Source organism: Fomitopsis serialis (assembly GCF_022376445.1).
Source record: "Fomitopsis serialis strain Sig1Antser10 chromosome Unknown B0H18scaffold_12, whole genome shotgun sequence".
In the NCBI taxonomy this organism is placed as follows: Eukaryota; Fungi; Basidiomycota; class Agaricomycetes; order Polyporales; family Fomitopsidaceae; genus Fomitopsis; species Fomitopsis serialis.
The window spans coordinates 104,180-122,646 of record NW_025954972.1 but is presented as its reverse complement, the minus strand read 5'-3'; the positions used below and the strand labels follow the sequence as shown (position 1 = coordinate 122,646).

The window sequence follows — 18,467 nt, the reverse complement described above, 5'->3', positions numbered from 1 at the left end:
ATTGAAGTTCGCAACGAGAACGGTAGCAAAAAGGTATTCCGACACGGGGAATCGAACCCCGGGCTATCGCGTGAGAGGCGATAATGTTAGCCACTACACCATATCGGATAACATAACTAGTTCATACGACTGTATCATGATGCTCAATGATGCCCCATAGGCCCGAGGAAGAGTGTGGTCAGACCATGTGTTCATTTGTCTCCGCGCCCGTCATGTTTTCCTGCATGACAACATAAGTATCAGAACTGAACAGGATCAGAATGATTCGCCTTACGCCCTGAGGGTACAAGGTCATTAAATAAGAACCAATTGGCGCGGCAGCCAACCACTCTGAGCCAGTGCCAGCTTGAAGGATGCAAGTCCCCACAGCGAAGTCCAGCGTCATGTTGCAAAAGACATCCTCCGGCACCTATATTCCCCGACCCTTATCTTAATGGGTCAACTAGTCATCTGCATCATCACCCTCAACTGAGTGATTCAGCAGCTGCGACCAAGCTGCGACATCGCTCAACATTGAGCTGAGTAACCCCGACTCGGAGTATACTCGCATGTTTAGCGCTCCGAGACTCTCGGGTCTGTCGTCGTACTTCAGAATATAAAACGAATCCGAAATACGTAGTAGATGCTCACAGACATACCGGTGCATCGTTGGTGAGTGCTCTACAGTCAGACTAATATGGCCGACAAGAAAACCCTCGTCCTCGTTCTCGGCGCAACTGGGCGCACTGGACGAAGCGTCATTGACGGTCTGCTCAGATCCGGTCAATATGTACGTCCGCCCTCGGGATTTGCGTAACTCACCAGCTGACTGGGATCGTATCTGCCCTACGTACAATATCGCTACGCTGACGCGCCCAGCCTCAGCATCCAAACCGGAAGTGGACATACTTCGTTCGCAAGGCGTCGAGATCCGCATCGGCGACTACGCCACCGACCCGCCTTCAAAACTGTCTGGGTACCTGGACGGCGTGGACGTGCTTCTGAGCACGGTGTCAGCCCAAGCGGCTGCATCGCAGAAGCCGATCTTGAAGACAGCGGTAGAGGCTGGTGTGAAGAGGGTCATTCCGTGCGACTTTGGGACGCCCGGAGCCAAAGGTGTTCGAGCGCTGAACGATATGGTGCGTCCGAACCGCCCTAAACCGCCGTAGCTTGTCAGCCAATCCTATGTTTCTGGTCAGAAACTCGAGATCAGAGAGTACCTCAGAGAGCTCTGCGCTACATCTAGTGGCCTCTCTACCTACACCTTCATCGACATCGGGTGGTGGATGCAGTACTTGGTACCTACGTCGTCCAAGGTCCCTTCGCCGATCGGTCCAGGCGCGGATGAATACTACGCGGAAGACGACAAACCGGTGCTTCTTATGGATGTCGACCGTATCGGGCCCTACGTCGCACGGATTGTGCGGGATGCGCGGGCAGCGAACCAGTATATCATTATATGGCAAGACGAACTCACGTTGAGACAATCACGCGAGATTGCAGAATCGGCGAGCGGGGAGGCCGAGGCCATCCGGGCGAGACGTGTCTTGGTGAGCATTCATTTGTTTAGCCTTGGTCGTCGGGTGCGCTGGGGCTCACGAGCCTTTCCCGTAGCTCGACGAGGAGACGCTACTCCAGCGCATCGCTGAGAAAAAGGCGCAATACATCGCATCAGGTGAACCGTACACGGGCCAAGTGTGCACGTACTCGGAGTACATGATCAGCATCCACTTTCTGGGCGAGAACTCGCTCGCGAATGCGAAGAGGCTCGGTGCACTCGATGCACGGGAGCTCTATCCCGAAATCGTACCTGAGACGTTTGGGCTGTTCGCCAAGAGGTATTATGGATGATGGAGAGCGAAGGAGCTGGGTGCATAGAGGACGCGGGGTTGGCATCGAGCGCGGGCAGAGACGACACCACCGTAAGCTCAGACCAGTCCTGGCACGAGCAGACAAGTCGTCCCTCCATTGAATAGTATTTCGAATTCGAAGACTCTGTAAAGACACTTGAATTCTGAGAGACTTCGCAGAGCTGGAAGGTGAGAATTCGAAGATGGTATGTTTGCGTGCAGCCACGCACCGCAGCCACAGTCGCCCGCCGATCGCGTCCGCATCAGACCGAATATAGTAGGTGACCTTCCATTTCCAGCGGTGCACGGCGGGTGACGTAGGGGGAAGCAATCAACGCGTCGTCACGACTCAAAGCCTCTCGTCCGCGTCATGGGTGAAGTCATGACGTGTCCGCCCGTCCATGTCCTGTCCAGCGGCCGAGTATAAGATGGTCGACGATGCGGGCTACACTGCCTCGACACAACTTGCCCGCTTCGCCCAACGTAACTTACGAACAACCGCTCGTACCCTTCCACACCACCGCACACCATGTCTCTCCCAACTCGTGTCATCGGAGGTCACAAGGTTCGCAGTCTCACGCTTGTAGTGTCGAGTGCGCCCTGATGAACAACCACGCACATTAGGCTGCCGTCAATAACCCTAACGTCTCTGACGACGCTAAGGAGCACTCCCGTCAAGTCATCGGCGAGCTCGACGAGGCTCCCGAGACCCAGGAAACTCGTCAGAGTTACCAGGAGGGTAAGGACGAGACACGCGTCAACGCCGGTTTCAAGGCTACATTGAAGAGTGAGCAGTGCCGTACGAGCCGCTATATGCGTGTAGACTCACGTCTCACGATCCCCAGACCCGAATGTCAGCGAGGAGGCGAAGGAGCATGCTCGGGATGTGCTCGAGGACAAACACGCTTTCTAAATCTGCGATCCACAAACTCGCCATCCGTAGTCGTCCTGGGAAGATACTGGGGTACTACTAGTAGGTCGCGTAATTTGTATTTGTATCGCCTCGACTGGACCGCGGTTTCGCTGTATGTAAAAAGACTCAGCGCATCAGAATCAATATGGAAACTCGCACAGCACTTGTTCAAAGGTTCAGTACAGAACCTGCGTAAGTTCCTGGTAAGTTCCGTCGAGCTTCGAAGCTGCGGCTCCTCCGAGTCGGTCCGTCATAGCCACAACCGCAACAAGTGCAAACATCATCCCTTTCGAGCGATCCGACTTGGATCCGACAGATTCACAGAACAACGACTCGGACTGAACCTCGACCACCATTGGATTCAATCTTCCACCACGAACTTGAAAATTGCTCATGTGCAGGCCATTGGTCTCGCTCGTCGTAGCGACGGCTACCGAACGATTGAACTATATATCCTCGCAATCCGCGCATATAATATGTTTGAGCGGAGCGACGCCTGAGAGGTTGAGGGATTCAGGTGACCTGGTGAGCTTGCTCTTGACATGAGCAGCATATACTGATTTTCGGTGAATCTTTAAATCAGAGTGCTGACGGGCTAATGTAGTCTTGGGAAACTCCAAACCAGCGAGGTCCCTCAGGTTGCAGCGCTGACTCCGGCCGAACCACCTTAATGCCATCTATTCTTCAACCTGTCTACGCAAGTACTTAGGTTCGACGCAAGTCCCTCAGCCACATCAGCGTTTGCGGAGCATGAAATATCACACGGAGGAGGCGGCTTGTCCCGAACCTACTGATCTGATCTACATACAGCGTTCGGACCTGTAACTCTCTGGAGGATGTCGACAACTATGTCCAACGTCGGTATCCGCTCTTGTTCCAGAGCAACCCCCGCTGATGCGTCTGCGTAGGTCCATCCTCCTGTCGAGGAAATGGCATACACGCGGGATGAGGTACGGGGCGATTCCCCACTAGGACTACGAACACCCCTGCAGCCAACTCTCTCTGCCCGCATCCCGCTGGAACTCTTCGAAGAGACCATCGATTTCATGGACCGGCCCGCGCTCCTCGGCGCGGCACTGGTGTGCGCGGCATGGTACCCCCGCGCTATGCACAACCTCTTTTCCACAGTCTGGCTACGCGATCGCACGCAGTTCATGTCACTTGCGAAGCTAGCGCACGCGTACCCGCGCGTCAGGAGCTGGCTCGCGACCACCCGCAAGCTGGGAGCGGTAGATCTGAACTTGACCGACCACGAACTAGGATGGAGGCTGAAGACCGGTCCCTTCCTCCACGCCGTGCCTCTTGTCTTCGGCCGCATGATGTCGGGCTTGCGATCCTTACACGTTGAGGGGGGTGTGCATCCTCACATGCTCCCGAAGTTCTGCCTCGCCCTGTCCCAATTCAAGACTATCAAGTCACTCAGCCTGCGCATCGCGACGCTGAACAGCGTCTCGCGGATTCTATGGATCATCTCTTCGTTCCCGCAACTCACAGACCTCCACTTGTACCGCGACATCTTCTTTGGCATACCGCCATGTTGGGACGATACAAGACCTAGTGATTTCGAGCCTGGTTGCGATATCCGGCTTCGTCGCCTCCAGATCGACATGGACGAGGACGATGTTCGTTTGCCGGGCGCAGTTGTCGACTGGCTCGTGAGGTTGGGCGCTTGCACCTCGCTTGATGACCTGACAGTCTGCTGGGGTGAGAGACCCACACGGTCGACGGTTCTTGGATACGTCAACAGTATCCTCAGAGCAGCCGGACCATCTCTGACTCGATATCTCGAAGACGCCGACTTGGTCGTATATACGGGTAGGTCAAGATCTACTCCTCATCGCTGGGTTGCAGTCTGACATCCGTGTCTGCCCTAGATAGCGAGCAGCATGCAAATCTCGTGCATAACACCAGCTTAGGGAGCATAGATTTTGGGCTGGTCCTCGTCGAGGACAACAAATCTACTGAGAGCTGGTCTGGGCTATTGGATAACTTGACTAGTATCCTTGCCACAGTCCGAAGCCGTCAGCTGGAGCACATATCCATGTTGTTCCAGTTCCAATTCATCATTACCAACGACGCGCTTCGACTCGACAGTCTCCGAAACGTCCTGGAGAACCTGGACCTGATGGGCCTGCACGACGTCATGCGCCGATCCTACTTCGAACGATTGAAGGACGTGGAGATGCTGATAATAGCAAACAATCCGGTACTGCATCCTGTGAGCGAGGCCCACATAGAAGACGCCCGTCAAGAGCTCCTCGCTATGTTCCGTGCCTTGCTCATGCCGTGGTGTGACCGCAATGTAGTTAACCTCTCCGTCAGGCGTTGACTGGGACATTCCTCGGACAAAGCGATGTGAGCGAGTTCTTCCGCGTGTGCAGGCGTGTTTCTCACTGCACTTCCCCTCTTCTCATCCAGTGATTCTTGATGGATTCTTCACGGATACCTATGTAAACGGCGAAGGAGAGAAATCTGAAGTGCCGGCCTCAGCAGGGTAAGTGTCGACGGCACAAGACACCTACTGAGGCCATACAATACTCGTTGACTCGCTCTGGGCGATATCACACATGCGCTGGCGGCGGTTGTGCCGACTATCCCCAATACACCGTGTGCTGACATTATATCATACATCACGAATGTGAGCACACATCATTTGGTCATTTGGGTAGTACGTATCGCGTTCTCATTTCATCCTCCTCCAAAACGACTGTCCCGATAGCACTGAGCCTAACCGAAAATATGGTGGTGATGATAATACTCGATACATTTCACCTGTATGTCAAAGGCCGCGGAACAAGACGAGCTACGGTCGAAGAGAAGTCGACTACACGTCAAGAACTGTCTACACCGTAGGGGTAGACAAATCCCAGAGCGGGCCCTTCTGGTTCTCGTCCACGTACTCGTAAACACGCGACCAGTCTCTGCAGACGTGCGTTGACCCTACACCGTCTGTCCCAATGAGGTTGCCCTTTTCGTCCTTGGCGTCCATAGCATCGATGGTGATATCGGAGGAGCAGAGGACGGCCTGGCGGAGGTAGTTCAGACATTGACCGCTGTGTGCGTTTGGCCCGTAAATCAGAGCTTGACGGAGGGTGTCGATGCACTGCAGCTGCGTGAACATCGACACGTTGAATTCCCGTCCTACATAGAGCAACGACGTATCAATTGACCAATGTCGCGCAGAGATGGTAGAGCGGCCACTACCTTCGAGGCCGAGACGAACGCTCGGGTGGCCCTGAGGAAACATGTGCGTGAGGGTCTGCCACTCCGTCCACGTATTGATATCGCCCGTGATCTTGTAATGGTCCGAGTTCTCAAACGTCATTGCAACCAGGTCCAGCGACACGGGAAGTTCCCTCGGATAGTCATGATCTCCAGTAGAACCTGTAGAATAAAGGCAGTACCGTGGTGTTTCAGTTGCGGTATTGAACGACCACACTGTCCCACATACCGTAGTTCTTCCGTTCCTCGACGCGCTGCCTTGCGAGGTTTGACAACGTGATAGCGTTGAACGCGACACTTATGGCCAGGACAATCCAAGCATAGGCTGGCGGTCCCGATAGCAGACGCGACAGACGGCGCAGCATTGCGGTCGTTGGCTCAGTCGCACACTTGAAACCTTTGATGGAAGGCGATCTTCAATGTCTACGGGAGTAGGGCAAGACAATCAAACCGTCACGTACCGCAGTAGATAGGTGGATGGGAATGGGGCTTGACTGCGGGTTGAACGAAGGAACAGCCCGACGCGATCCCGACTACGTGAAGGTTTAGTCCAACAAGGGTCGCCGGGCTGCCCCGTGTGGGCGCCGGTCTGTCAAATGCAAATGCATCAGGCAGTGTACTTACTGTTGGGTCTAGGATTGTCTAGGAGCGCCAATATAACAGCGGGATCAAATATGAGATCACCCCTTGGTCGATAAAACATACCAAGTACTAGTCGAGTACGAGCTTGCTGAGATCTACCTGTAGGCACTGCAGCTCTGAGCCTATCTGAAGGACAGTAGCCTCGGACTGGTCATATTCCTTGATTCTGACCAACTCCTCTAGTACGTTCTATTACTGTTTAAGCTCCTCAATTGCGGCGAACGACTAATTCAGATGGGTTCAGATCCGGTTCGTGGGAAGATCATCGGAGCCGATGGCGAGGAGGCTGTTGACCTCTGTTGACCCAGTACAACATACCCACTACGGCTTCACTTATTTTCGTATGAAAACCTTAAGGTCGGATATGTTGGCTAAGATGGGACGAAGTGCTGATTTGCTAAACGCTGATCAGGTCATCATCTCCTACACAACGCAGCGAAAGTTGTGCCAGTGACTCCCGGTCGGACACCGACTCAGACCATGTTGACCAGGACACCGCGCCCAATGCGGGACCATCCCCTAGACCTGGCGACAGCCAGAGCCTCGTCCTGTCGCAGGCAGTACCCAATCGCATCCCACTTGAGGTCTACGAGGAAACCATCAATTGGATGGACAGCTCCGGCGCGCTGGCCTGCGCTGCATTGGTCTGTGCTGCGTGGTATCCTCGCGCAGCGCGGAATATCTACTTCTCGATCCACATCAACACCCGTGCATCCTTTGACTTGCTGGTAAAGCAGCTACTCACCTCTCCCCGCGTTAAGCGATGGCTCTCGACCACGCGCGAGCTCTTCGCCTCTGACAACGAGTATGTGAACCTCCGCCGACAAGGGAAGACCCGGAGAGATTTCGTGCATGCGTTGCCTCTTGTCTTCGGCCGTGCACTCTCTGGATTGCGGACACTAGAGATGCGGACAGATCTGCTGCCTGCCACGCCCCCGACCTTCTTCGTCGCACTGACTCAACTCAAGACTCTAAAATCGCTCTCTCTGCGCAATCTGACGCTGAGCAGTGTCGCCCAACTACGATGGATTGTCTCTTCCTTTACCGGGCTGAAAGAACTCACCCTGTATAACTGTTCCCTTCGTCATCCAGCTTCTCTGGCTCAGGCAGGTGTCATTATCCCACAACTGGGGCCCATGCTGTTGCGGCGACTAGAAGTTGATGTGGCCAACGTGATTGAGAGGTTTGAGAGCATGGCGGACTGGCTCGCATACTCGGCGACATGCGTCTCTCTCCACGAGTTGAAGGTGTGGTGGCCGGCGAATGCCAGCCTAAGCGACTCCGTCGAAGTGACCGCCAGGTCGGTTGACGGGCTCCTCAGAGCAGCGGGTTCGTCTCTGAGGCGGTTCTGCGAAGTCTCCGACTACGCGATTGGTAAACAGGTTTTCTGTCGCGTTTCAGCAATCTCATTGCTGACGATCACCCACATTACAGGCCGCGTCTCGCACGGGAACCTTATGCACAATAGGAATCTGCGCTACCTCGAATGCGGAACGTCTGGAATGCAGGGAGGCGACATGCTAGCCGCGTTGAAGGCCATGGTCGGCGAGCTTCACAACGTTTTCTCCACGATCCGAAGCCACCAGGTCGAGCACATCAAGCTGGGCCCCAGGCTACCGGTCAATGTCGGACTTCCTGTCCCTCACGGCGAGCTTGGTCCCCTCCTCGAACGACTCGAGTTGCAGGATCTACATGCCGTCATGAGTCAGCCATTCTTCGACGGGCTGCAGGCGGTGGAGTTCGTGTTGCCCGCGTACAGCCAACGAGGTGAAGAGGCTGTGAGCAGAGCGCGTCGCAGCATTCGGGAGCTGGCCCCAGTTGTTCGGGGTATTCTTCGGCCATGGGAAGCATGCGGTGTCCTGACGCTGCACACCACCCTTTTTTGTGATCCATCTGACATAGTAGAGGATCTAGTATAAACTCAGTCCACTCGGCCACCGAGCGCACTGTAGGAAGGACTACTTCCTGTCTACGAGCGCCGATATAGCGTTGAATGGCGAAGCACTCAAGTGCTGGCGCTCACCGGCACCGATCAATGTATGTAGTGCGTTCGAGCGCGTTGACCGGCCGAGTTAGACCTGATGGAACATTGCCAACCATTTCCATGAGGCTCTCGGTACGACATGCGTTGCGGCCCCAGTTCTCGTCAAAGCCTTAACGAACTCGAGGTGGGGTGCCATCTCGTCTGTATTTCTGAATGTTGATCAGCCCATTTTATTTTATTTTGTTCTGATTCTCCGTGTTTACCCTCCGTAATCTACATGCGGAGCATAACAGTACCCCTTACCCGCCGAATGGCGACGGGGGCATGCGCAGATAGAGTGCATCACGTCTTGGGTCATGATAGTTAAAGCTATTTCTTGCCAACCTCCTCCCGCCACGCTAGCATCTTTTGAGACACGGTCAACAACCGACTCGCCGAGTGAGTCCACGCGATTCGGAGGACTGCCTTGGGCGCGATCCTCTTCCTCCGAGTCGGTCACCCGACCGGGAATATTACCGGAACGAGTCTGGTTCGTCCGCTTCATTGCGTTGGGCGTCCTCCCCCTCCCAAGCATCTAACTCCATCCTGAAAGAGCATCACGCTCTACTTTCGCGTCGATGGTCTCAGGAGTTTCTTGACTTCGTCGTGTCTCATGCGAGCGCGCATCAGGCGCTCAATAAGAGCCTTCCGCTGTCGTTGTGTCCAGTCACTGTGGCCGTTCAGTCTAACCTAATTGTGATCAGGGGCAGCTCATTTCCAACCCCAAGACACGGCGAGCGTTGCGACTCCGGATGGATGGTAACCAGAATCTTACCGAGAATGCGGGACCATCCGCTAGACTCAACGATGGCCAAAGTTCCTGATCGCGGCCAGTCCGAGTCTAAGTGCAAGGAAATGACAGATTTGAAATTTACATTCCCTCTCCGACCTACATTCAAGACACGGCGGACTCGCCTGGGTCAGCGGTTCGATTAGGGTTATATTGGCTCGATTGAGTCGGGATCATCTTAACGGTACGACGGTTTCTCCAAGCAGTGTGAGATTCGATGACAAAGGAAAATATACATTGACTTACTGCCTGTCTAGAGGAGTTGCGGTAACTCCTTGTTATCTCGAATGGAATTGAATGATCCAATACAACCGTTTTCCAAGACAGCGGCGATTTGGTCAAGTTGTTTGATGAAGGCTCAGCCTCGTACCGAGCGAGGCTGGGATCATACATTGATCATACACATACAGCGCTCGTAGGTCGGATGCCGCTGGCGAGAAGCCACTGGCAGACACTAATCCCAACTCTGAAGCAATGGATTCGACCAACGGCACTTCTAGACGGGGCTTCTTGGAACAAACACCGCTACTACTTGGTAGGACCCTTTCAGGGCGCCCATTAGTAGTGCGTCGACTCGGAGTGGATTCAATGGAAGGAAGCATGCTACCGGCAGACAGAGCGTTGGCAAAATGGATAAGTCTTTGCATTTCCGCGCTCCACAGTGTCAGAGGATGTGAAAATCGCAGCTCCATACGTAGTAGGCTGTCAGGTCACGTAAGTGGGTGAGCTCGGTATAAGAACGCGAGTTTTCGACCTACTCACAGCAGTTTTCGCCGATCATCCACAGGCCAGTCGTTCCTCGTACAACAACTCTTGTTGCATCGCACACATCTGCTCATGAAGGCACTCGAAGCGTACGCGGCGAATATGTTTGCGCAAACGCCATTCCATCTTGCTCTCATGGGCGTAGCGGCGTACATGACCCACCGCTCGAGCACCGCGCCCACCCCCCCGTCGAAGGACAACGAGATTGTGCGAGAGGCGAAGCCTATGGAGCGAATCTTTCAAGTCAGCGGCAAGGTTGTGGGACAGATGGGAAGTGCTACTAAGGTAAGGTCGGCGTGGTGGTCTGCGGTTTACGAAATTGTCTGACAGTACTGACAGTACATGACATGGGCGAGCGCCGGATGCACTGCCGCCGTGCTCCTCGCGCGCGAGTATCCGAGCGAGCTTAGCACCGCTGTCCTCCAAAAGCTGCTCCCTGCCGGCATCGGCGCAGCCGCACGGATTCAGCCTACGCCCGTCGTCCTTGCGGGGTACGTGCTGACCGTAGTCGGCGCTGGAATCCGCGTGGCGTGTTTTCGGGCGTTGGACCGGTTCTTCACGTTTCAGGTGACGGTAAAGGAGGGGCACCAGTTGTGCACGCGAGGGCCGTATTCGATCGTGCGTCACCCGAGCTACACGGGGTGGTGCATTCAGTCCGTCGGCATCGCGCTATGGAGCTGTTGTGCGGGCTCTTGGGCGCGGGAGGCCGGCCTGCTGGAGCGGCCGACAGGAATGGCGGCGGCGTGTGTGTTTGTCGGTGTCCAGACGTACATCTGGCTGTGTATCGTTTTGAGATGCGGCCAAGAGGATGCCTGGCTGAGGAAGCACTTTGGCAAAGGTTGGGACGAGTGGGCGAGGACCGTACCGTACCGGCTAGTACCATTCGTTTACTAGAGCCCACCACTATGTCTATCATTCAGCGTCATTCGAGAATTATTGGTCTGAGCCTAAAAGTTCGAACTGACTTCCAAGCTTGACTCTTCTACTTGTGTAGGTCGCGATCATGCGGCTGCATCAAATTGGCCGCCGTCAGCAGCCAATGATAGCAGTGATGGTGAATTTGAAACTCAGATAGGTTGGCGGTTCAAATTGTACCAAGTAGTGCTTACTGCTGTACTACTTACGCTTTGTGTAAGTACTACGATCCACCTTACTCGATGCACTCGGCCCATCTATCATATCTTGTATCGAGACAATCGCGCTGCAGTTCTCATCTTACTCGACATGCAGCACGGAAGCGGGGATGGAGTCCCAGGTCGAGTCTCGCGGGCCCGAGTCCGAGGACAACTCAATACTCTAACATACGTTATGCAGGGATCCCTATCGCAGGCTCTGTCGGATCGCATCCCGATGGAAGTCTTCGAGGAGGTCATCGACCGGATGGACAACCCCATGCTTTGCCGTGCGGCGGTAGTCTGCACGACGTGGCATCCTCGTGCCACGTACAACCTCTACCTCTCGATCGAGCTCCGCACGCGCAAGAGCTTCGACTTGCTGGTGAAGCAGTCGCTCCATTCTGCGCGTGTCAAGCGATTGCTTGCGACGACGCACAAGTTGGTCGCCTCGGACAAGGAGATCGCGAACCTACGCTTGCAGGGAAACACCCGCCCGAACACCCGCTTCGTGCACGCACTGCCCCTCGTCTTTGGCCGCGCCATGCCTCAGCTGCGGGCCCTGGAGATTCGCGGGGACCTGCCTCCCTCCGCACACCCGACGTTCAAGAAGTTCTTCCTGGCGCTGTCACAGTTCAGGGCTCTTACGTCGCTCAGTCTGCGCAACTTCCGGCTGAACAACTTCGCTCAGCTGCGGTGGATCGTGGGCGCGTTCGCATCGCTGGAAGAGTTGACGTTGAGCAACGGCAGCCTTCATCTACTGCAGGATGCCGATGCCATCGACTCACGGCCAAGTGTGGCGTTGCAGTCGGATCTCCGCCTCCTCCGTCTCGACGTTGACATGAAAAACGGTATGCAGACATTTGAGACGGTAGTTGACTGGTTCGTGTCCTCTGCTATTTGCAGGTCTCTACGTGATCTCAAGGTCTGGTGGCCCAACGATCACTCTGTCGAAGTTACTACCGAAGCAATCGACCGACTTCTCAAGGCAGCAGGGCCGTCCCTGACTCAGTTTTGTGAAGTAACTCATTACGCGGTGGGTAAGTGGCCTCGCATTTCTGTTCACACGATTCAACGGCCGACATCATGTGTGCATCCATAGGCCATGTTTACCATGGAAATCTCGCGGACAACACGAGCTTGCGCTACCTCGAGTGCTCAACGGCTGGGATGACGGCAGGCAACATACGTGAGGCGTTGAAGGCCATGGTCGGCGAGCTACACAAGCTCTTCTCCACGATCCGAAGCTACCAAGTGGAACAAATTAAACTGGGCCCAGACTACCGCTCAATGCTAGACTACAGATCTCTCAGGAAGAGCTCGCGAACCTCCTCGGAAAATCAGAATTGAAGGACCTGCATACGGTCTTGAACCGGCCGTTCTTCGACAGCCTGAAGACTGTGGAGTTTGCGTTGCCAGGAGTTGGCCGCCGAAGACGTAACGGAGTGAGGGACTCGGAGGAGGCGCGGCTCAGCATGCGAGAGCTAGCACCCGTCGTGCGGGCTGTCCTCGCACCATGGCACGACCGTGGTGTGCTGAGGCTCGATGCTCGCATCGTCTTCGGACCATTTGAGCTGGAGACGCTCCATGATCTCTGAGTCTGAGTGGCTCGGTGCGAGCGCCCGCCGATCGAGTCCCACTCCCAAAATAGCACTACCGCCTGCATAGGACGCATGACGTCAGTTCGTACGTGACGGTGCTCCAGTCATTGGCTCACCGCCTGTCTTCGTCTCCATCCTCTCCTCAACTCCGCCCGGCTGCCTACATAAGCCTCGTCGTCCGCCATCCCAGTTCCCCACTTCTTCACGACTGCATATCACGACCCGATCACTTCACGAAAGTCACGAAAAACACAACTGAAAACAATGGCCGCCATCAACCCCACGACTAACACTGCTGGCACAACTGCTGGCGTCGCTGGCCTGGCGCCGCTGTGCCTTCGTATGGCGCGACCACCACTGGCGCTGCCCAGCCACAGGCCCTGTTGGCACTCGCGCCGCGGCGGTGGAGCTGCGACAGGAGGGGTACGGGTGCTTCCAACTTTCTCTTGTTCATTCTTGCCTTGTAAGTGTGTCACGGACGATCGGTGGGCAACATCTAAACTCGATTGTATAGGCTACTCCCACCAGTTGCCGTGTTCTTCAAGAAAGGGCTCAGAGCTGGTACGTACTTGTTTCGTCTTTCCCGTTCCGCGCGACTGAAGGGTTCTGCCTCTTAGACTTCTGGATCAACGTCTTGTTAACGATTCTTGGTTGGATCCCAGGTATCCTTCATGCCTGGTAGGTTTTCCCCTACCTCTCGCGTTAGATGCGATGCTGATCGGGCTTCCTAGGTGGGTCATCGCGACCGCGAGACCGGTCGCCACGTACTAGACATCATCGCACGATAGCCCATACTACCCCAACTTTGTCCGACATCAGATGTATCCTTAGTGTAACCTTCAGTGTTTAATTACGTTCCCCACGCACCGGAAGGAAGACATACCTTATTTGATCCTGAGAGGTAATTAGTAGAGGTGTCTTGTTGTTTTGTTGGATGGGCCAATTGTAACTGCCGCTCGTGGTCCTTGAGTCAAAAAATCCTTCAGCCCACTGGCACGTGGCTCGACATTGAAGTATTCAACTTGAATATGCCGGAGAGCAAGCACTGTAACTCCCATTCGCATTTTCCTTCAGTTGAGATTGCGAAGGACGCTTTGCAGGAGCGATGAACTATATTCTGTTGAGTGGAGTGGAGGGTCCAGTATATGCATGCGAAGTGGGGCACCGAACACGAAACTCGCTCACGCCTTCTGGAGCGACCGCGGCAGCCCGCCAGCGTCATCTCTCGGAAGGACTCCCAAACCTTAGGGCCGTACGCGTAGTACCACAAACCGAACATCGCTCCGCCCAGGTGCGCATAGTGGTCGAACCGCCTATCACGCCATACGAATCAGATCCACTGTGCCCTATTCGTGACGAGCAGGACTGACCTCCACCCACGGATGACGCCCATGAGGTCCAGTGCCATAAATCCACACACGCCGTACTGGATCGGGATCTCGGCGCGCGGGAAGATGAGCGAGACGTGCGTTTCGGGGAACGCCATCGCCGTGAGCGTCAGGGTAGCGTATATCGCGCCGGACGCGCCCAGCGAGGGCTTGATACTTGTGAGGGCTTCACTGCCGGTGAGCGCGGATGTAGATCGGACGGCCGCGGCGCCCTCCGCTATGGAGGCTGCGGGCGCGGCTGTCTTCGCGGGGTTGGCGAGTTGAGCGATGAGCTGGGGGTACTTGATCCTCGCTGTAGCGACGTGGGAGACGAGCGAGGAAAATAGGCCGGCTAGCGATCCAACTGTATTAGTGGCTGGACCTACTGGAATCTGAATGCTAGGTATATACCTGATATGAAGAATGAGAGGAAGTGCCACTGGCTCGTGGACTCTCGGAGGTTCGAGGGGTCTGCTCGCTGTTGTAACGTCAAGTACACGTCTGCACTAGACCCTGCACGAATATTGAGCATCATGTACTACTAGTTGTGGTCCGCTCGCAAACGGAGAGCGTACCAAAGCTCAGCAGCGCCATCATGTTGAATAGCAAGTGAAAGAAAGCGCTATGGCTATATGGCGATCGAAATCAGCGGACAAGGCGCCATTCGATGAATACGAACATCACCTGAATGTCGATGTGAGCATGGTGTATGACAGGCCGGAGAGCGGATGATGCGCGAATGTCCTCAGCATGACACCCTGCATTCGTGGTATCTGCCACACAGCCCACACTACGCCGTTCGCTGCAGCCAGCATGTAGCACACCCGCCTCCCTTCCGTCGTATCCACGAACTTCAGTACCGCCTGGCCATAGCTATACGCCGCCATGGCCCTGAGCTGGTCAGGCAGCCCCGACGATTGCAGCTTGCGCAGCCAGGTCATTGATTTCTGCGATATGCGTGAGCGAGTGGAGGTACTGAGGTACGGGTGACATTGCATACAGCGAGCAGGTCGTGGCGCTTGGCTAAAGTGAGGTCACTATCTGTCGGCGTCCCACCGGATGTCCAGAATGAGGATCCGGTCAGCTTGTTCGTCCAGTAGTAGGTGTCGAGGTTCGTCTGCCTCGCGGCTACGCCGAAGGTCAAGAGCGAACCAAACACGAAGAGCTGAACGGTAGATGAGCTTCACAGAGACTATTTCATGATGGGTCTACGTCATGATACTTGCGAGGACTTGGTTTCTGATTGTGGGAGGCCCAACGCGTTGGTAGAATAACCATGGCTCCTCTGCTTCGACCTTGGGCTCGGCGTCTCCGCTCTGGAGTTTTGCAGACGGGATGTTACTGCGCTCTTCAGCCGCTAGATGTCTTGGCGGCAGACGCAGTGGAGAGCTCGAGAAATAGCGACATTGTGGCCTCGATAGACATCTAGTCAGACTGCAAGGGCGCAGACTGAGTGTCCACAGCATCGTGACGCTGGACTAGGTAATCTTTCCTAGGGAGACTACACGCAAGTCGAGTCAGTTTCAGGGTTGAGATATACGTTCGTGAGCATACCTGAATGACGGTCAAGATGAGAGTACTTACAGTATCATAGACCGGAAGCCGGAGCGAAGACGCGTTTGGGCTCGGCACTGGCACAGACGCGTGGCACTACTACACGCCCACGTGACAGAAGTATGCGCGATCGCTCGTAGCCGCCCGTTCTTTCGTTTTCGATCTACATCCCACCTTGTCGTGGTGAGTCCATACTGTGTTTATGCAGATACGGCAGTGGTGCGGGATTCGCAAGAATACAGAGAGACTGACACGGATATGATAGCAACACCGACTGTCGTCCAGTGAAGACAACAAAGAATCAGGATGTTCTTCTACCTGTCATTCCTTCGACCTCCGCCGTCTCATGTCCTCCCGTCATCTCCTGTTTCAATAACACCGCAGGTTGCAAACGACTTGCGCACAGAGCTGCTTGTTGACGCTCAAGATATCTACTACGCTTGGTGCCTCCCCTCTGCTCCTCATGCAAAACCGAGTCAACTGCCAGGGATCACTCAGCCTCTGAAGCTGACGACATGGAGACAAGGTAGCGCTTACAAAGAGCTGCTAGTACCAGCTCCTCCGGGCATTAGAGAAAGCCAATACTACTGCCTTGTCCTTACCACCCATGCTCAAGGACATCCGCACATCATCAACCTGGGGTCGGCAGATGTCGGTCAGCGACCTTTTCCGGTCATGTCTATGCCCATCTTCTTTAGCTCCAAGATACCGAAGACGAAACTTCCATCATTCTCGGAGAAACAGGACCGTGTGGAACGAATATACCGGATTCCGCTTGACATGTCTGAGCAGGTCTTCATGCGCGTGAGGGAACAAACGTCATTCGACCTCGACAAGGTTCGTGTTTTGATTCGGCGCGGCTCGACTTCCTGCATCCCTGTCTCACTCACTATCCCTACAGAAGGTATGGGACAGTGGTGTGGGGCTAAGCTCTTGGATCACTGCTTTAGCGAACGACGACAGCGTCGTGAGCACCTCCCACGCTGTCGCCCGCATGAAAAATGCCCTTTTGTGCCCTGAGCGGCGACATATCATCGAGCTGGGTGAAGTCGCATCTTCGTCAGTGATTTTGTCCCTAACGCATCGATGAACAGGTGCGGGCACAGGCATGGTGTCCCTGGCTCTCGGAGCGCTGCGGTCCACGAAAGCTACGGATGGTGGCTGCATTATTACGACGGATCTATGTGCGTTTCCTCATAATCATATTCTTGCCCCGATCTTACCATGAGGTTTGTAAAGCATCCGCAATGCCTCTCCTCGAACACAACATCTCGAGTAATGCATCGCTGTTCTCTTCGGATGCCAGTCGTCCCAGGGCTCTTACGCTTGACTGGGACGAGCAGACACTTCCACCTGAAGTTTCCGCTACGCAAGACGGGTTTGACGTGATACTGTGCGTTCGTTCTCACTGAACATACCATCCGCATTGACCGTTGTGCAACCTAGCATGGCGGACGTCACGTACAATACCTCTGCGTTCCCGTCGCTGATACGAACAGTCTCAGACATTCTCCGTCTACGCTCGGCAGTACCACCGTCGAAATCGGGGTCGCTGGAGACTATGATACTGCTCGGGTATAAGGAGCGTGACCCCGCAGAACGGACGCTGTGGGAGACGATGAGAGAGATTGGCGTACAACTCGAGAAAGTGGACGAAAGACGTGGTGCGGGCGGGGATCCTGTCGAGATATGGATAGGAACAGTCGATCGAGCAGCGTAGCAGTCCTGATGCCTTTACCTGCGGCACATTCATTGGCCTCAAAATGGATTGGGACAGTTTGGCTTCACCTCGCGACGAGGGCGCTCCGGCAATGTTGGCCTCCTGACGATCAATTTGAGGTGTTCGAGGGTGTCCATCATTCGCCGCTACAAAGTCGATTCACTGGATTTACATCATATTCAATGATCTTATGAAGTGTTGTTAATCCTGTCCGCTGTCGACACACCTGGATACAACAGCGAGCATGATACCGTTCGCGAGAAGAAAGCAGATGAAAGAAGCAGCTTGTCGACTGCGCTGGGCTTTTCCTTCAAATTAAACAGCCGACAAGATATGTATAGATTACTCGTATACTAAAGCAGATCCGGTGAATTCGTTTGCACCTGTTTGGCCCAGCGCTTCTGTCTACGTCTGTGGCTGAGTAAAACTCGATGTGGCCACTGGTCCGCCCGCTCAGTGCATGGCCACATGCAGTGTTGCACGACGCGCATTTCTTTCCCCCCTCTGCGTCTGTACCTCCTGTCTGTTGTGCGCATGACACCGTCGCCTGTCTTCGTTATTGTTTCCCAAAATGGTAAGGCTGCCTGTTGTCTTTGTGTCAATCAGATCTAATGTCTTATTGTTATGCGTTCGACTGTATTTCTGCCCGCTGCCTGCCCGCCGTTTTTGAATTGCTGTCCCGCAACTCCCGCGATGACCAACCTTCTTCTCTTCGGCTTTCTATCCCTCACCAACGGCCGTCGTTCATCAAGCGCTAACCGCCAACGCGGTACTTCGACGTTCCACAACTACTACGCCACCTTGATCGAATGCTCGAATGGCAGCGACATTCCGGCTGAGCTGCGCGTCTACAGCCCTCCAAACGACACTATCTTACCTGACAATACTATTGCTTATGTCATCGCGCGTGCCTATTGTCCTTCTGCCGG

At 54.7% G+C, this 18,467-nt stretch overlaps 10 protein-coding genes and 1 non-coding gene across 11 annotated transcripts; 8 read left to right on the top strand and 3 right to left on the bottom strand.

The window, feature by feature from the left end:
- Positions 1–36: 36 nt before the first annotated feature.
- On the bottom strand, positions 37–108 carry B0H18DRAFT_t54. Its single transcript has one exon. It is a non-coding gene; the product is annotated as a tRNA-Glu (tRNA).
- Positions 109–676: 568 nt separating this feature from the next.
- B0H18DRAFT_1138954 (uncharacterized protein) lies at positions 677–2,111 on the top strand (the record flags this gene model as incomplete). Its single annotated transcript, XM_048035617.1, has 4 exons — positions 677–761; positions 805–1,118; positions 1,179–1,529; positions 1,594–2,111. The coding sequence occupies 4 exons, from the start codon at positions 677–679 to the stop codon at positions 1,828–1,830; spliced, it is 987 nt and encodes a 328-aa protein (XP_047896876.1). The 3' UTR covers positions 1,831–2,111.
- A 247-nt stretch (positions 2,112–2,358) lies between these two features.
- B0H18DRAFT_1116079 (Conidiation protein 6-domain-containing protein) lies at positions 2,359–2,742 on the top strand (the record flags this gene model as incomplete). The annotated part of the gene is made up of 3 exons (XM_048033355.1): positions 2,359–2,394; positions 2,454–2,616; positions 2,675–2,742. The coding sequence occupies 3 exons, from the start codon at positions 2,359–2,361 to the stop codon at positions 2,740–2,742; spliced, it is 267 nt and encodes an 88-aa protein (XP_047896875.1).
- An 803-nt stretch (positions 2,743–3,545) lies between these two features.
- B0H18DRAFT_68138 (uncharacterized protein) lies at positions 3,546–5,319 on the top strand. Its single transcript, XM_048039137.1, has 3 exons — positions 3,546–4,557; positions 4,617–5,097; positions 5,161–5,319. Exons 1-2 carry the CDS (start codon positions 3,672–3,674, stop codon positions 5,069–5,071), a joined length of 1,341 nt encoding a protein of 446 aa, XP_047896874.1. The 5' UTR covers positions 3,546–3,671; the 3' UTR covers positions 5,072–5,097; positions 5,161–5,319.
- Positions 5,320–5,584: 265 nt separating this feature from the next.
- Positions 5,585–6,109, bottom strand: B0H18DRAFT_871898 (uncharacterized protein; the record flags this gene model as incomplete). The annotated part of the gene is made up of 2 exons (XM_048040192.1): positions 5,585–5,883; positions 5,944–6,109. Coding segments are annotated over 2 exons (465 nt in total), but the record flags the coding sequence as incomplete, so codon positions are not given.
- A 638-nt stretch (positions 6,110–6,747) lies between these two features.
- Positions 6,748–8,869, top strand: B0H18DRAFT_68135 (uncharacterized protein). The gene is made up of 4 exons (XM_048039136.1): positions 6,748–6,788; positions 6,851–6,963; positions 7,019–7,980; positions 8,041–8,869. The coding sequence occupies exons 2-4, from the start codon at positions 6,881–6,883 to the stop codon at positions 8,523–8,525; spliced, it is 1,530 nt and encodes a 509-aa protein (XP_047896872.1). The 5' UTR covers positions 6,748–6,788; positions 6,851–6,880; the 3' UTR covers positions 8,526–8,869.
- A 1,312-nt stretch (positions 8,870–10,181) lies between these two features.
- On the top strand, positions 10,182–11,137 carry B0H18DRAFT_988246 (uncharacterized protein). Its single transcript, XM_048044895.1, has 2 exons — positions 10,182–10,469; positions 10,524–11,137. The coding sequence occupies exons 1-2, from the start codon at positions 10,257–10,259 to the stop codon at positions 11,076–11,078; spliced, it is 768 nt and encodes a 255-aa protein (XP_047896871.1). The 5' UTR covers positions 10,182–10,256; the 3' UTR covers positions 11,079–11,137.
- A 162-nt stretch (positions 11,138–11,299) lies between these two features.
- On the top strand, positions 11,300–12,619 carry B0H18DRAFT_68012 (uncharacterized protein). The gene has a single exon (XM_048039132.1). The coding sequence runs from the start codon at positions 11,409–11,411 to the stop codon at positions 12,396–12,398; it is 990 nt and encodes a 329-aa protein (XP_047896870.1). The 5' UTR covers positions 11,300–11,408; the 3' UTR covers positions 12,399–12,619.
- Positions 12,620–13,161: 542 nt separating this feature from the next.
- B0H18DRAFT_1116075 (uncharacterized protein) lies at positions 13,162–13,668 on the top strand (the record flags this gene model as incomplete). Its single annotated transcript, XM_048033354.1, has 5 exons — positions 13,162–13,209; positions 13,269–13,360; positions 13,412–13,458; positions 13,515–13,575; positions 13,629–13,668. The coding sequence occupies 5 exons, from the start codon at positions 13,162–13,164 to the stop codon at positions 13,666–13,668; spliced, it is 288 nt and encodes a 95-aa protein (XP_047896869.1).
- Positions 13,669–13,879: 211 nt separating this feature from the next.
- Positions 13,880–15,205, bottom strand: B0H18DRAFT_871662 (uncharacterized protein; the record flags this gene model as incomplete). The annotated part of the gene is made up of 5 exons (XM_048040172.1): positions 13,880–14,210; positions 14,268–14,616; positions 14,676–14,777; positions 14,840–14,892; positions 14,949–15,205. 5 exons carry the CDS (start codon positions 15,203–15,205, stop codon positions 13,880–13,882), a joined length of 1,092 nt encoding a protein of 363 aa, XP_047896868.1.
- A 776-nt stretch (positions 15,206–15,981) lies between these two features.
- On the top strand, positions 15,982–17,864 carry B0H18DRAFT_988227 (putative methyltransferase-domain-containing protein). The gene is made up of 8 exons (XM_048044894.1): positions 15,982–16,001; positions 16,084–16,559; positions 16,608–16,655; positions 16,720–16,861; positions 16,913–17,002; positions 17,058–17,211; positions 17,265–17,700; positions 17,765–17,864. Exons 2-7 carry the CDS (start codon positions 16,125–16,127, stop codon positions 17,536–17,538), a joined length of 1,143 nt encoding a protein of 380 aa, XP_047896867.1. The 5' UTR covers positions 15,982–16,001; positions 16,084–16,124; the 3' UTR covers positions 17,539–17,700; positions 17,765–17,864.
- Positions 17,865–18,467: the final 603 nt, after the last annotated feature.